This window comes from Dipodomys ordii, unplaced genomic scaffold (assembly GCF_000151885.1).
Source record: "Dipodomys ordii isolate 6190 unplaced genomic scaffold, Dord_2.0 Scaffold171, whole genome shotgun sequence".
Classification (NCBI taxonomy): domain Eukaryota; kingdom Metazoa; phylum Chordata; class Mammalia; order Rodentia; family Heteromyidae; genus Dipodomys; species Dipodomys ordii.
Window position 1 is genome coordinate 721,289 of NW_012267387.1, and position 14,909 is coordinate 736,197.

At 48.7% G+C, this 14,909-nt stretch overlaps 1 protein-coding gene across 1 annotated transcript in view; it reads right to left on the reverse strand.

Moving 5' to 3' along the window:
• The window catches only part of Insr (insulin receptor), an 84,580-nt gene that overhangs the window by 4,750 nt on the left and 64,921 nt on the right, over positions 1-14,909 (reverse strand). Inside the window, exons 7-15 of the mRNA XM_013033503.1 lie at positions 13,564-13,599; positions 10,493-10,767; positions 8,460-8,599; positions 5,549-5,708; positions 5,146-5,248; positions 3,885-3,952; positions 2,557-2,801; positions 361-471; positions 91-250 (exon numbers count right to left, since the gene is read on the reverse strand). Coding sequence (XP_012888957.1) covers positions 91-250; positions 361-471; positions 2,557-2,801; positions 3,885-3,952; positions 5,146-5,248; positions 5,549-5,708; positions 8,460-8,599; positions 10,493-10,767; positions 13,564-13,599 — 1,298 coding nt within the window. The remainder of the gene's footprint in view (positions 1-90; positions 251-360; positions 472-2,556; positions 2,802-3,884; positions 3,953-5,145; positions 5,249-5,548; positions 5,709-8,459; positions 8,600-10,492; positions 10,768-13,563; positions 13,600-14,909) is intronic.

A 14,909-nucleotide genomic window follows, 5' to 3' on the forward strand; every position in this document is an offset into this window, starting at 1 on the left:
GCTAGCCTTGAGCAAAAGCAGCTCAGGGACAGTGCCCAGGCCCTGAGTTCAAGCCCCAGGACTAGGGGGGGAAGAAAAAAAAAGACGCACCTCCAATTTTGACAGTAAAATCGTGGGCAACCATGCAGTTTCGTGCAGCCAGGTCTCGGTGCACAAACTTCTTGGCATTCAGGTAGGCCATGCCGTCAGCAATCTCTCCTGCCATCTGAATCATCTCTTGCAGCGTAGGGGGTGGTCGACCCGGGTTATTCTGTGATGAAAAATGGGGTGGAGGGGGGAGGGAGGATTTGTTATGTTCAAGAATACTGGAAGCCAGAGCCAGGAGTGGGAGCCCGACTTGGTATCTGGAGCTAAGCTCACCTCGGCGTCTGGCCTCAGAGATCGGAGGTAGCTCTTCAGGTCTCCTTGAGCCATCAGTTCCATCACCACCAGTGTGGGCTGGCCCTTGGACACCACGCCCAGGAGGCGGACCTGTGGGGCAGGCATGGGCGGTGGGGATTGCTCCCATCACAGTCTATCATTCAGTTCCTCTGTCTGGAGCCTACACAGTGCTCCCAGCATCTTGCAGCAGTATGGAGTGAGCTCAACCACCCCAATCTCGGGGTATAAACAGACCCTGCCCACCTGCAGGACATCTCAAGGCTAATCTCAGCTCCTTCACACTCCCAGTGGCTCACACCTGTGATCCTAGCTACTCAGGAGGCAGAGATCTGAGAAAGCCCATATCTGAGAGCCCAGGCAGGAAAGTCAGTGAGACTTTTCTTGTTTTTGTCCATCATGGATGTGGGCACTGTCCCTGAGCTCTTTTTCACTCAAGACTAGCACTCTAAAATTTTGAGTCACATCACCACTTCTGGTTTTTCTGGTGATTAACTGGAGGTAAGAGTCACCTGGACTTTCCTGCCTGGGCTGGCTTTGATCCATGATCCTCAGATCTCTGTCTTCCTGAATAGCTAGGATTACAGACATGAGCCACCTGCACCCAGGCAATGAAACTCTTCTCCACCCACACACACCCCCAAAAAAAAAGCTGGAAATGGAGCTGTAGTTCAATAATAGAGTGTAGTTTTGAGCAAAAGAAGCTCATGGACAGCATCTAGCCCCTGAATTCAAGCCCCAGGACCAGCATTACATATACTCCCAACAAATATCCATGCTCTCACACAAGCCATGCTTCTACCCCCAAATCTCTGCATCCACTTTCCCGCTGTTGGGTGCTCTGTCTCTTCCCATGTCCACAGAAGTTGGTCTCTCACATTTTTTAGTTTTTGCTTAAGTATACCAACCTCCCTCTTCTCTCCTCTCTTTTTTCCTATTTCCACTGCCTTTTCTCTAAAACATAATTCACATATTGGGTTTCGAATCCGTCTCCACTGCCTGGGACCCAGTCCACAAGGACAGAAATCTGTTGCAAGCCAGGGACAACAAAGGAACTTAGGAGTCCCATACATATGGATGGTAAGGATGAAAGGGTACAGACCCCAACAAGAACACAAAGACAGAGAAAGCTTGTACTGGCTTCTGGAAGAAATAGAAAGCAGACCTCCATGTAGTTAAGGGTTACACATGAGCCAAGAAGAGGGAAGAGACAGAAGAGTCTGGAAAACAAAGGAAGATTTTAGAAAGAGACAGAAGATTCTGGGAAGCAATGGAAGATCCTGGATAATGATGAGAGTCTCAGAAAGCAAGATTCTAGGAAGTGATGGAAGGTTCTGGAAAGTGAAGGGAGATTCTGAAAGTCTAGAAAGCAAGGGAAGACTCTGGAAAGCAATGAAAGATTCTAGAAAGCAAGAGGAGTTTCTAGAAAGTGATGGAAGAGTCTAGAGGTGATAGAACATCCTAGAAAGTGATGGGAGATACTCAAAAGCAGATTCTGGAAAGCAAGTGAAGATTCTATCAAGTGAAGGAAGTTTCTGTGAAGCAATGGAAGATTCTGCGAAGCATGGGAGACCCTCAAATGAGAGAGTCCGGAAAGCAATGGAAGATGCTAGAAAGCCAGGGAAGTTTCTGGAAGGTCAAGATTCTCAAAAGTTGTAGAAGATTCTGGAAAGTGACATGAGAAAAGCAATGGAGGACTCCAGAAAGCAAAGGAAGATTCTAGAAAGTGATGAGTGAAGATTCTGGAAAGTGATGAGAGTCTTAGAAAACAAAGGAATATTCTAAGAAGTGATGGGAAGATTCTGGGAAGCTACAGAAGCTCCTCAAATGAGAGCGTCTAGAAAGCAATGGAAGATTCTAGAAAGCCAGGGAAGTTTCTGGAAGGTGAAGATTCTGGAAAGCGATGGAAGATTCTGGAAAGTGAAGAGAGGAAAGCAATGGAGGACCCCAGAAAGCAAAGGAAGATTCTAGAAAGTGGTGAGTGAGTGATGAGTTTGGTACCAGGTGAGGTGGGAGAGGATGAAATATGGAAGGGCAAGACTCCCCCATCGCCTCACATCTTGGGCATGGGAGGTTTATTTAGGAGGATGTGGGGCATGCAGGGGTCCATGTCCAGTGTCCTGGATGGGCTCAGTGCTGTTTGCACAGAAGCCTTCGTCCCCTCCCGCCCGCACTCACCACGTGGTGACAGGTGAAGCCCTTCATGACCGAAGCCTCGTTGAGGAACTCAATGCGCTCCCGCAGACTGGCCGCCTCATTGACCGTCTTCACCGCCACACGGGTCTCCGCCTCGCCCTTGATGATGTCCTTGGCATTGCCCTCGTACACCATACCGAAGGAGCCCTGGCCCAGCTCCCGCAGGAGGGTGATCTTGTCCCGGGGCACTTCCCACTCGTCCGGCACGTACACAGAACATGGAAAAACTACTTCTCACTTATCCACACGGTGTCTCGGCCCACCCAGACACCTCCCAACATAGCTGGAGCCCCCCCAATCCATCCAAGGGGCCCCCAAAATCCATCCATCCTCCCATCCAGGATCTCTCTCTCTCTCTGCTGAGCACTGAGCTTAGAGCCCAGCACAGCACAAGGCAGGCATCCACGGCTAACACAAAGATTCAGCTCATCTCCCCAAATCAACCTGGTCCAAATCCTGGCCCTAAGTGCACAGCATGGCCGAATCCCCGGCCTTCTACCCATTCTCAGGTTCCCCCACTACTTCCTGTTGGCTCTGCTGATTTGCCAGCTGTGCTGTGGGAGTTGGGATGGAGCGAAGGGAAAGGAAGTGGGTTCACAAAAATGCCAAAAAGGCATGTAAATCTGTGTATGCTTTTAGATGTGAAAATGCATGTCATTTCCATAGAGAAAAATAAATAAATACTTAGGAAATTATAGACAATGTAGGGGAAAAAACTGCCCAAGATACTTAGCAGTCCATCCCACCAAGGGATGGATTCTACAAGGATTGCTTCGGTTGATGGGAGACAATCCAAGATGAGAAGATGGGAAGGGGCTTTGCCCTGGCACTTTCCCACCCTGGTTGCTAGGAATCTATACAAGAATCCCAGGCTGGACCTTGAGAGATGAGAAGGGAAGAGGGAGGGAGAGATGGAGGCTCAGCCATGCCTGGAGACCACCAGCCTGCAGATGACCAGCCATATCCAAGCCCTAAAACAATGGTCACTGTCCCACAATTAGGTCCTTTGAAGCCAGCCAGAGTGGCTCACGCCTGTCATCCCAGCTACTCAGGAGGCTGAGATCTGAGGATTGTGGTTAGAAGCCAGCCAGGGCAGGAAAGTCTATGAGATTCTTATCTCCAATGAACCACCAAAAAAAAAAAAAAGGTAAAAGTAGAGCTGTGGCTCAAAGTGGTAGAGCACTAGCCTTGAGCAAAAAAAGCTCAGGGACAACATCAGGTCCTGAGTTCAAGCTGGCAAGTACACACACACACACACACACACACACACACACACACCGACTACCTTAAAGGAAGGGCAAAGGACTCACCATCACTGGCACTGAGATACTCAGGATTTGAAGAAGCATATAGTGGTCCCATTGGCCCATCCGGCTGCCTGGAGGAGAAAGACAGGGAAACACAAGCTTGAGATTCTTGTAGAACTCTGTAGAACTGGCCAGCATGTGAATATTTACACCCCATGGAAATAGGCAACAACTACAACTCAGGAATTGCTATAAATGACTCTTGTTTTCCAAACTTGAGAAAACAAGAATGTATAGGAACTTACACATCTTATTTCTGTCTTATTCTCTAATGCAAAATGTTAATCAAGCTGAGTTTGGTGGCACATGCCTATAATCCCAGCACTTAAAAGGCTATATGCCAAGAAGACTGTGAGCTCCAGGTCAGTATAGACTAAATAGTGTCTATTAAAAACAAACAGGGGCTGGGAAGGTGGCTCGGTGGTAGACTGCTTCCCTTTCATGCATGAGGCCCTGGGTTCTATTCCTCAGCTCCACATAAGCAGAAAAAAGCCGGAAGTGGTACTGTGGCTCAAGCGATAGGGCACTAGCCTTGGGCTGAGATCTGAAGATCACAGTTCAAAGCCAGCCAGGACAAGGAAGCCCCCAAGACTCTTATCTCCAATTCATTACAGAAAAAGCCTGAAATGGTGCTGTGGCTCCAGCCCAGAGGAAAAGAAGCTCAAAGACAGCATCCAGGCCCATAGTTCAAGCCCCAGGAATGGCCAAAAAGAGAAAGAACAGAAAGAAAACCAAAAATCAATTAACATCTACATTAATAGCCATCTTAGGCTGGTCATAGGTACAAAGATTTTATGGAAGACAAATAAAAACTCTCAGTGAGAATCAATGAACTACAAAGAAGTTTGTATAACAGTGTTGTAAATGAGAGGCCAAGCTTAGTGGTACATGCCTATCATCCCAGCTACTCAGAAGGCACGGACAAAAGAATTATGGTTTGACACCAGTCTGGGCAAAAAGTTAGCAAGGCCCTTATCTTAACCAACAAGCCAGGCATGATTACACATGGTTATAATCCCAACAACCTGGGAGGCGGTGGAGGCAGAGGATGGCAATCCAAAGCTAGGCCGGGGCAAAAGCATGAGACCCTATCTAAAAAACTAAAGCAAATAAAGGGAGCTGGGAGTGTGGCGCCAATACCGTATTGCCATGTAATTCATCCCGTCTCAGTAAAATCTGTGAACATACTCCAGTTATGCCTGCACCTGTTCCTAGGCACTTGTTTTCTGTCTGTTTGGGGTTTGGGGCGGGGAGGGGTGTCTACCTCTTTCTGAGGAACAGGTAAATGCTTCCGATCACACCGCTGAAGAGGAAGACGAAGATGAGCGGGCCGATGATGATTTTCGCAAGGTTGGATGGGACATCTACTGAAATAGAGGAGAGAGGAAAAATAACTAACTGATTCGCATCAAAACGTGTTTACCTCAGATTTCACATCACAAATCCCACTGTCCTGGCCATGCTGTGGCCCTGTCTGTCTGTCTGTCCCCGTCTGTCTCTCTGTCCATTTCTCTCTCGTCAAGTGGTAGAGCACTAGTCTCTCAGTCTGTCCTCTCTCTCTTTCTCTCTCTCTCTGTTCAAGGCAATCCAGACACAAAGTTTGTGAGATTCTACCCCCATTCTTAACAAACAACAAACCACACCAAGACATGGCGGTAGAGACTTACAATAATCTGTCACGTAGAAATAAGTAGGTTCGGTCCAGGAGCCGTTGCCGGCCAATGAGGTGGCCCGGATGCGCACACTGTAGTTGCCAGGGGGCAGCCCTCGCAGCCGGCATCCCTGCTCCAGGGCAAAATGCTTTCTGGAGACGCAGAGGTGAAGCTCCTAGAAAGAGGGAACAAAGGACCCACAGGGTAAGGTGACAGCCCTGTTGTCTGGGAAGCACAAATTGGAGTCAGGAGCCAGGCATCAGACCTGCATCCCTGACTTGCTTTATCAGCAGCCTCCGGTGATGAGCAAGGAAACTGGACTTCAGATGGGGGCTGCAGGCCAGGACCTGAGAGTAAATACTCCCAACTCACAGATCAGACTCAACTTTGCACAAAAACAGCTACGGAGAAATCCATCAACATACATAAAGGAACAGTATAGGAGCCAGGCACTGTGGCTCAGGCCTATAATCCCAGCTACAGGGGAGGCCGAGATCTAAGGATCGTGGTTTGAAGCCAGCCAGCCTGGGCAGGTAAGTCTCTAATTAGCCAGTAAAAGCAAGGCTGGAGGCATGGCTTAAGCACAGAGCACTTACCTAGCAAGCTTGAGGCCTTGAGTTCAATTCCCCCAAACTTCCCTTAATCTCCCCCAAAATATTTCATAGCTCACAAGGGGGGAGGGAGGAGAGGTGGAGGGGAAGGGGGGCAGGAATATCAGGAGGCCCCACTTGGCTCACAAAGTAGAGTTTGCTTAAAAGATTAGTTCACTTCAACTTGATCAAAAAAAGAAAGAAAAACAACTGAGAATTCTAGAGCTGAGAAGCAACCAGGGGCAAAAATTGAACTCGGAACTCTTACCCCACACCCCTCCCCCAAAGTCAGGCAGGTGGCAAAGAAGAGGACCCCCATCGGGGGAACATCCAAGAACAAATAGGCCAGGCACTGATGGTTCATGGCTATCATCCTAGCTACTCTGGAGGCTGAGATCTGAGGATCCTGGTTCAAAGACAAGCTGGGCAAGAAAGACCATGAGACTCTTATCTCCAATGAACCACCAAAAAAGCAGAAAGTGGAGCTGTGGCTCAAGTGGTAGAGCACCAGCCTTGAGGGAAAAAGCTCAAATGAACCACCAAAAAAGCAGAAAGTGGAGCTGTGGCTCAAGTGGTAGAGCACCAGCCTTGAGGGAAAAAGCTCAGCGAGGGCATCTAGGCCCTGAGTTCAAGCCTCAGAACCCACACACATAGATAATAAATAAACAGAATTTGGCATTTTTCCAAGTGTCTGCAAGGACTGAATATAAAGCAAAGGACACGCATGCCCAGTACAGACAGGGAGGTGGAGGTGAGCCAGAACTAATCAGGAGAGAGGCTCACTGAGGAAAGCGGGTCAAACCGGTTAGCAGCCAACCAGAACTTGGAAAACTTTGCCCAACCGTTTCAAAGTTAACCGGCTGTGCAGAAAGCCCAGCTTGGAAACTGGCAAGGGGTGGAGAGAAGAAATGTTACATGTCTCAACGCCCATGTTTATCCTGCCATGATCAAATCTCAAGGGCCAGGTGACTGGAGCTGGCAAACAGGAGACAGGGAGCAAAGGTTCAAATATACAAATTCTCGAATGTTTACTACAGGCAACTCCAGGGGGTGGGGAGGCAAGAAGGAAACAGGGTGGAAAGATCTAGAATCTGCCCCAGTTGATTTCCATGGAGGCAAAGAGCAAAGTAAGAATTGAAACCCAATCAATGGTGAAGGAGCTAAATGCTCTCTGTCTGTCTGTCTGTCTGTCTGTCTGTCTGTCTGTCTCTCTCTCTCTCTCTCTCACACACACACACACACACACACACATTGTAATCTGACACCAGTAGCTCATCCCTGTAATCCTAGCTACTCAGGAGGCTTAGATCTGAGGATCAAGGTTCAAAGCCTGCCCAGACAGGGAAGTCCACGAGACTCTTACTGCCAATAAACCATCAAAAGAGCCAAAAGGTGGAACTGTAAGTGGTAGAGCACTAGCCTTGAACAAAAGAAGCCCAGGGACAACACCCAGGACTAAGTTCCAGCCCCAGGACTGGCACCAAAAAAAAATAATAATAGTAAGGACTGGGAAGGTGGCTCAGTGGTAGTATGCTTGCCTTACATGCATGAGGCCCTGGGTTTGATTCCTCAGCACCACACAAGCAGAAAAAGCCAGAAGTGGTACTATGGCTCAAGTAGTAGAGCGCTAACCTTGAGCTGAAGAGCTGAGGAACAGCGCCCAGGCCCAGAGTTCAGGCTCCACAACTGACACAATATAAAAATAAAAATAAGGAAGCTAAAGAAAATGTTGATCTAAAAAAATAATATTAACGAATAAAAATAATAAATATAGCCAGGCACTGGTGACTCAAGCTGGTAAGCCTTAGCTACTCAGGAGGCTGAGATCTGAGGACTGCAGCTCAAAGCCAGCCTGGGCTGGAAAGGTCTTGAGACTCTTATCTCCAATGAACCACAGAAACCAGAAATGGCTCTGTGGCTGCGGTTCAAGTGGTAGAGCGCTAGCCTTCAGCAAAACAGCTCATGCCAGTAATGGGGTTTGAACACAGGGCCTGAATATTACCCCCTTTGCTTTTTTTCTAAGCTCAAGGCTAGGTAGTACTCTTATCTCTTAAGCCACAGATCCATTTCTGGCTTTTCTTTTTCTTTTCTTTTTTGTTTTCTGGTTAACTGCAGATAAAGAGTCCTTGGGATTTTTCTGCTCAGGAGGGCTTCAAACCATGATCCTCTGGATCACAGCCTCTTGAGCACACAGCGAGGATGACAGGCGTGCACCGGGCCAGGCCAGCGGCTCGATGCCATCTCCAGACGGGCTGACAGGACAGCCAAGGGTCTATGTTTCGGTGACCCGGGCTTCGGGGAGGGAAGCGTGACGCTGGGGGCTGGAAAGGCCTCACCTCATCGCCGTAGCGCCGGTAGCTGACTTCATACAGCACGATCAGGCCGTTGGGCTCCTTGGGCTCCTGCCAGGTCAAGTGCACAACGTTGTTCTCGAAGATTTCGTGGGTCACAGGGCCGACGATGTCATCCGCCTTGGCTGCAGGATGATGAAGTCCGGGTGTCAGATCGCACCCTGCCCCCGGCCCTGCCCGCCCCAGGGACAGGATCCTCCCAGGCCCCCCACTCTGGATATTGAGGCGCAGAGGGGTATCTCCTTCCTCGTTCATCTTCCGGTCATTGGTGGGGGGGGGGATGGCATGAGGAGCTTGCCTGGGAACCCCAGTAGGGTGGCTACCACTCTGGCCACGCCCACTGCCGAGCCAGGTCCTGATAAGCCACGCCTCTCTCCTGGCCACACCCCAGAGACATGCCCCCTTTGTGGAGCCACGCCCCCACCGCTATAAAGCATCGCCCTTCTGCTGAGCCACACCCCCAACACTTAACCCCGCCCCTTCCAACTGAGCCACACCCCCACCGCTGAGCCACTTCATCTATGTAGCCACATCCTTCTGCAGAGCCACACCTCCACCACTTAGCCACGCCCCTTCCACTTGAGTCATGTCCCCCTTCACTTAGGCCACTCCCCCACCATTGAGCCACACCTCCTGTCTGCTAGCTGGTCTCTTGGCTTACTGAGGACCCAGGCTGGCCTGGGGCTTGCAGGCTCCTTGCCCAGGGCCTGGAAAGTAGACCAGAGCCACCAGTCAGTGCTTGTGTTTGTTGTTTTTCTTTTTTGTCGGGTTGTGAGGCTTGAACTAGAGTCCCTTCACTCTTTTGCTCAAGGCTAGGGCTCTACGAGTCACAGCTCCACTTCTGGTTTTCTGGTGGATCATTGGAGATAAATCCCATGGACTTTCCTGCCTGGGTTGGCTTTGAACTGCGATCCTCAGCTCTCAGCTTCCTGAGTAGCTAGGATGATAGGCATGAGCCACCAGCGCGTGGCTTAATATTTCATTGTTTTAAATTAATTTACTTTATGGTTATTATAGAGGTAATCTCTCAACCCACGAGTTGTATAGTTGTATAGTTTACCTTCTCCCACGTACTTCATTTTTAATCTACTCTTTTTCCTCCTCCTTCCATTTTTATTCTCTTTCTGTTATAATTAGGTCCACTTTTCCTCTCTTAATTACCTGCTTTTGTCATCTTTCATCATTCCTGCTCTCTCATTCTTATTTTCATTGTTTCAGCTGACTTTGTGTTTGTCTTTCTTCCTTACTCCTCTATCTGGTAGGATGACTTCTTTCCTTCTGCTTTCTATCTCCTTTCCACCTAGCTCTCTAGTGCTATTCTCTAGGATTGTTTTTCTTGTTTTCTTGCTATTCCTGCCCAAGCCAATAGCTTCTTAGCTCAAGCATTATCTGTTACAGGAGTGGTGGCAATAGCTATTTTGGTTTCTGGTTTTATGCGTGCACTAGTACTGGGGCTTGAACTCAGGGCCTCACATTCTCACTTGGATCTGATATTCAAGGTTGGTGCTCTACGACTTGAACTAGGCTTTGTTTGAGAAAACTTTTTAAAACTATGCCTTTTTTTCCCCTTTTTTGCCTTGAATATAAAAAAAGCTGAGGAAATGAGCCAGAACCCTGAGTTCAAGTGCCAGTACAAGAACAAACAAAAAAAGCTAGCAGTGGTGGCTCATGCCTGTGATCCTATCTACTCTGGAGGCTGAGAGCTGAGGATCGCAGTTCGAGGCCAACCTAGGCAGGCAAGTCCATGAGATTCTTACCTCCAATGAACCACCAGAAAAACAGAAGTGGTGGTGTGGCTCCAAGTGGTGGAGCTCTAGCCTTGAGCGAAAGAGCTCAGGGACAGCACCCAGGCCCTGAGTTCAAGCCCCACAACCACCAACAACAACAAAAAAGACTTCATTTCCAATTAACCAGCAAAAAACAGGGCTGATGATGTGGCTCAGGTGGTAGGGCACCAGGCATAAATGAGCATATAGCATATATGTGTGTATGGATATAGATATAGATGAGGGCTGCACCTTCAGGCATGGTCCGGGCGCTGACATAGGCGGCCACGCTGCACCTCTCCTCCGGGGCGTCTTGGTTGCAGGCCTGCAACTCGATGCGGTAGCCGGTGAAGTGACGCAGGCCCGAGATGACCAGCGACTCCTTGTTCACAACTTTCTCGACGGGCCGGGGTGGCTCCTGGGTGGTGGGCACCACGGTGGAGGAGACGTTGGGGAAAATCGGGATGACAGGCGGCATCATGGTCACGTTCACCACGTCCCCGAGAGACCTGCGCTTCCTGGATGGCCTGGAGTGACAGGAAGACACGGGGAAGGGGGAGGGACAGGGTCACAACTTCACCTTCGTGAAAGGAAAGGAAGCGGGAGAGACCGCGGCGTGGCAAGGGAAGAGCAGATTGCACAGAAGTAAAATTACCACCAGGAGAAGAAGCTTTCAAGTTATTACTCTGATATTTCAGTATCACAGCCCGTGGCCCCAGGGCCATTTGCTTGATTAACCAAGGTGCTGATTTGCTCCAAATAATCACCAAGGTTAGTGTGGAAATAGAGATGAGATGCGAGCTGGGTGCTGGGGTATATGGGGGGGGCGCGAGGGAGAACCTCACATTTGTCATCTTAGTTACTCAGGGGACAGCGATCGGGAAGATCGCAGTTCCAAGCCAGCCCAGGCGAAAGAAGTTCACAACGCCTCATCTCAACAGAAAGGGCCAAGTGTTGTGACACACGCCCAGCTATGGTGGGAAGTAGGAGCAGAGGAATCATAAAACCAGGCTGACCCAGGTTCAAACAGAACACTGTGTAGCCCAGGACAGTTTTGAATTTGAGGTCTACCTGTGTCAGACTCTTGAAGGCTGGGACTACAGGCTTATGCCACCACACCCAGCTCATCTTCCTATATATATGTTTTGGTTTGGTTTGGTTTGTTTTTTTTGGGGGGGAGATCCATCATAGGGCTTGAACTCTGGGCCTGGGTGCTGTCCCTCAGCTCTTCACCTCAAGGCTAGCGCTCTACCACTTGAGCCACAGCACCACTTCTGGTTTTCTGATGGTTCACTGGAGACAAGAATTTCTCAGACTTTCCTGCCTAGGTTGGCCTCGAACTGCGATCCTCAGACCTCAGCCTCCTGAGTAGCTAGGATTATAGGTGTGAGCCACCGGTGCTCAGCCTTTTTTTTTTTTTTTTAATTTTAATCAGAGTATTCTCTTGGAGGCCGAATGATAGGATACATGCCCTGGGTTTGATTTTAAAAAAAAATTTTAAGAGCATTTCCCTTTTTTTTCCCACCATAATATTGCTCTGCTGATTGTCTGATTTCTTATTAGTTTTCAAATGTTGATCAGTGGGGGGTGGGAGTCACTAAATTAAAGGAAATAGGAAACATTTTACACTTCATAAGCCACCACCACTATATTTGTTATCTAGAAACATTGTAACAATTCGTGGGCTGACCTACAGGGAACTCACCAAATTCAGCGAAACTGGAGGTTAAAAAATTGGATTAGAGGCTGGGACCTAGGGCTCACACCTGTTATCCTAGCTATTCAGGAGGCTGAGATCTAAGGATCACAGTTCAAAGCCAGCCTGGGCAAGAAAGTCAGTGAGACTCTTATCTCCAATGAGGCAGAAAAAAGCCAGAAGCAGAGCTGTGGCTTGAGTGGTAGAACAGTGGCCTTGAGCAAAAAAGCTCAGGGACAACGCCCAGGCCCTCAGTTCAAGCCCCAAGACTGGCCCAAAAAAAGAAAGGAAGGAAGGAAAGAAGGGAGGGAGAGAAAAAGAGGAAAGAAAAAAAAAACATTGGGTTGCATTTGATTAGTTTGTTTTCCAAATTTTCAACCTGAGAGATGAAATATACGGTATAATTGGACTGTTTTAATTGCAGTGCTTTTGTGTGTGTGTGTGTGTGTGTGTGTGTGTGTGTGTGTTGGTTCTGGGACTTGAACTCTGGGCCTGGGTGTTGTCCCTGCTCAAGGCTAGTACTCTACTACTTGAGCCACAACGCCACTTCCAGCTTTTTACTGGTTAATTGGAGTTAAGAGTCTCACAGACTTTCCTGCTCAGGCTGGTTTTGAACCTCAATCCTCAGATCTCAGGCAAGAGCAACTGGTTCTGGCATACTGAGTTTTTATGGCAATTATGACAGGAATCACTCGCTTATTTCATATTTCAATTATGGCAAGTGGATCTGCTTGGGGCAGCTATTTCCGGATAGGCCTCCTTAATCTAAACCCAAAACAGGTTGTTGACAGGGCACTTGGCTCTCAGAATCTGAGGGCCTCACTGTCAGGCCCTCCAGGATGACAATGAGCTAGAAGGTTCTATGCTCACCTTTTTCTAGCACACTCCCTGATAAACCAACCATGTTTAGAGTTTATCCACCAACTTCACGGTAGACCAAAAGGACCAATCACAGGAGCCGTGACTCCATCCCAGGCACTCTCTGGCCAGCGCCGATGCTGCTGGCTAGAGCCCAGGATGGGGTGCACACACAGATTGGTCTCAGCCAGGGGTGATCCCAGAAATCCAGCTTCATTGAGGCCCAGACAAAACCCTGTTTTTTCTCCACCACCTATTATGCTCAAAATGACCACTAGGGGGCAGAGCGGATCACACAGGCAACACCTGGCCTAACAAACCTAATTCAGGAGCTGGTAGCTCACACCTGTCATCCCAGCTACTCTGGGGACTAAGGGAGATGTTCACATTTTTTTTTTTCACCTCAGCCTTCCTGCACCCAGTAGGCGCTGCTGGAGTGCGCCGGACCTGCTGCTGCATGGATCTCAGGCTGCGGATGTAATCCTAGTAGAGGTAAACTGAGGCATGGGAGGGACCCAGGAAATCCTCCTTCGATTCTAATTTTTTGTTTTTCTTTTTAGGAAGAGTGTGTTAGTTCATTCTTTCTCTCCACCCCGCCCCCCCCCATTCATGCCCAGATTCCGTTTTGATAGGAAGACATTGAATGGGTGAATTTGGGAAGCATCTGATAAGACAGCCCGTCATGCAGAAAGCTACAGGAACCCCTGCGTGGCACTGAGCAGCCACGGGGTGAGGGGGGCCATGAGGACGTGACCAGGCTGAATCATACCTAGAATCTTCTACACCATTGCCTGAAGAGGCTTTTCTGTAAAAACAAATAAAACGAAAATCAAACACTTTTGAGGCCAGACACAGCATCATCCAACTGGACTCTGCCACTCGGAAGCCACGTCAGGATGAGGACAGAGGTTGAGTACAGCTTCCCAGGAATTAGAAAATAACTGGTAGGCAGGATGGCAAATAAGGGGTAATGGACCCTTTAAGGGGTAGAGCCTAAGTGTGACCTCATCATCGAGCCCCGCCCCCTGTTCCTCATTGGCTTCCCCAGTGACATCATATGATGCAGCCAGGGTGACCTTGGCTCTTGGGCTCCCCAGAACTGCCAGCTAATAAAGGAATCTTTCTTCTTTATACTGCACCAAGCCTCACACATTTTTGTTTTTGTGTGTGTGTGCCAGGACTGGGGTTTGAACTCAGGGCCTGGCTCTCCATCCCTTAGCTTCCTTGCTCATGGCCTGGTTCTCTACCACCAATGTGGTCCACACCTCCAACCTGGCTTTTTCCTGGCTCTCTGGGGATTGGAGTCGCAGGCTGGCTTCAACACTCCATCCTCCGAATGTCAGCCTCCTGAGAGGTAAGGCTAGGATGACAGGCGTGAGCCGCTGATGGCCGCCTCGGAGATGATTTTAAGCTATGAGGAGAGGTTCTCAGGTTGCCTGCAAACGCTACACCATTTGTAGAAGACATCTGAGCATCTTTCTTGGGGCAGACACTTAGCACCCAACTGTCAAAGGAGAAAATCATGATGGAGGAAGAAAGGGAAACTGAGTCAGGCCGATAGTCAGCTCATGTCCACACAGACAACATTCAACATCTCTACCACTAAAGCAAAGAAACTCAACAGATGAACCTGTCCAACGTGGATCCACAAAAGACAAAATAAAATAAAATAAAAACTTTCTTTAAAAAAGATGGATTTTAAGCGTAGAGTGATTTTTCTTGCCAGCTCCCAGCCCAGCACATGAGCCTTTCACTCACTAAAGAACTGGTACTATTTCAATAGGAGAAGCCTTTAGGAGTTTTGATGATGCTGTGGAAAGTTCCAGAAAGGTGAGGGGCTGACATGGATTAAAAAGGGAAAGTAGGCTGGATACTGTTGGCTCATGCTATAATCCCACCTAATCGGGAGGCTGAGATCTGGGGATTGTGCAAACAAATCCAAGATACTCTTATCACAAATTAACCAGCAAAAAGATAGAAAGGGAGCTTTGACCCAAGGGGTACAGCACCAGCATAGAGAAAAAAAATCAAGCAAGAGTGAAAGACCCTGAGTTCAAGTCCCAAGGCTAACATGAAAAGAGAGAGAAAGAAAGAAAGGAAGAAAAAAGAGACAGA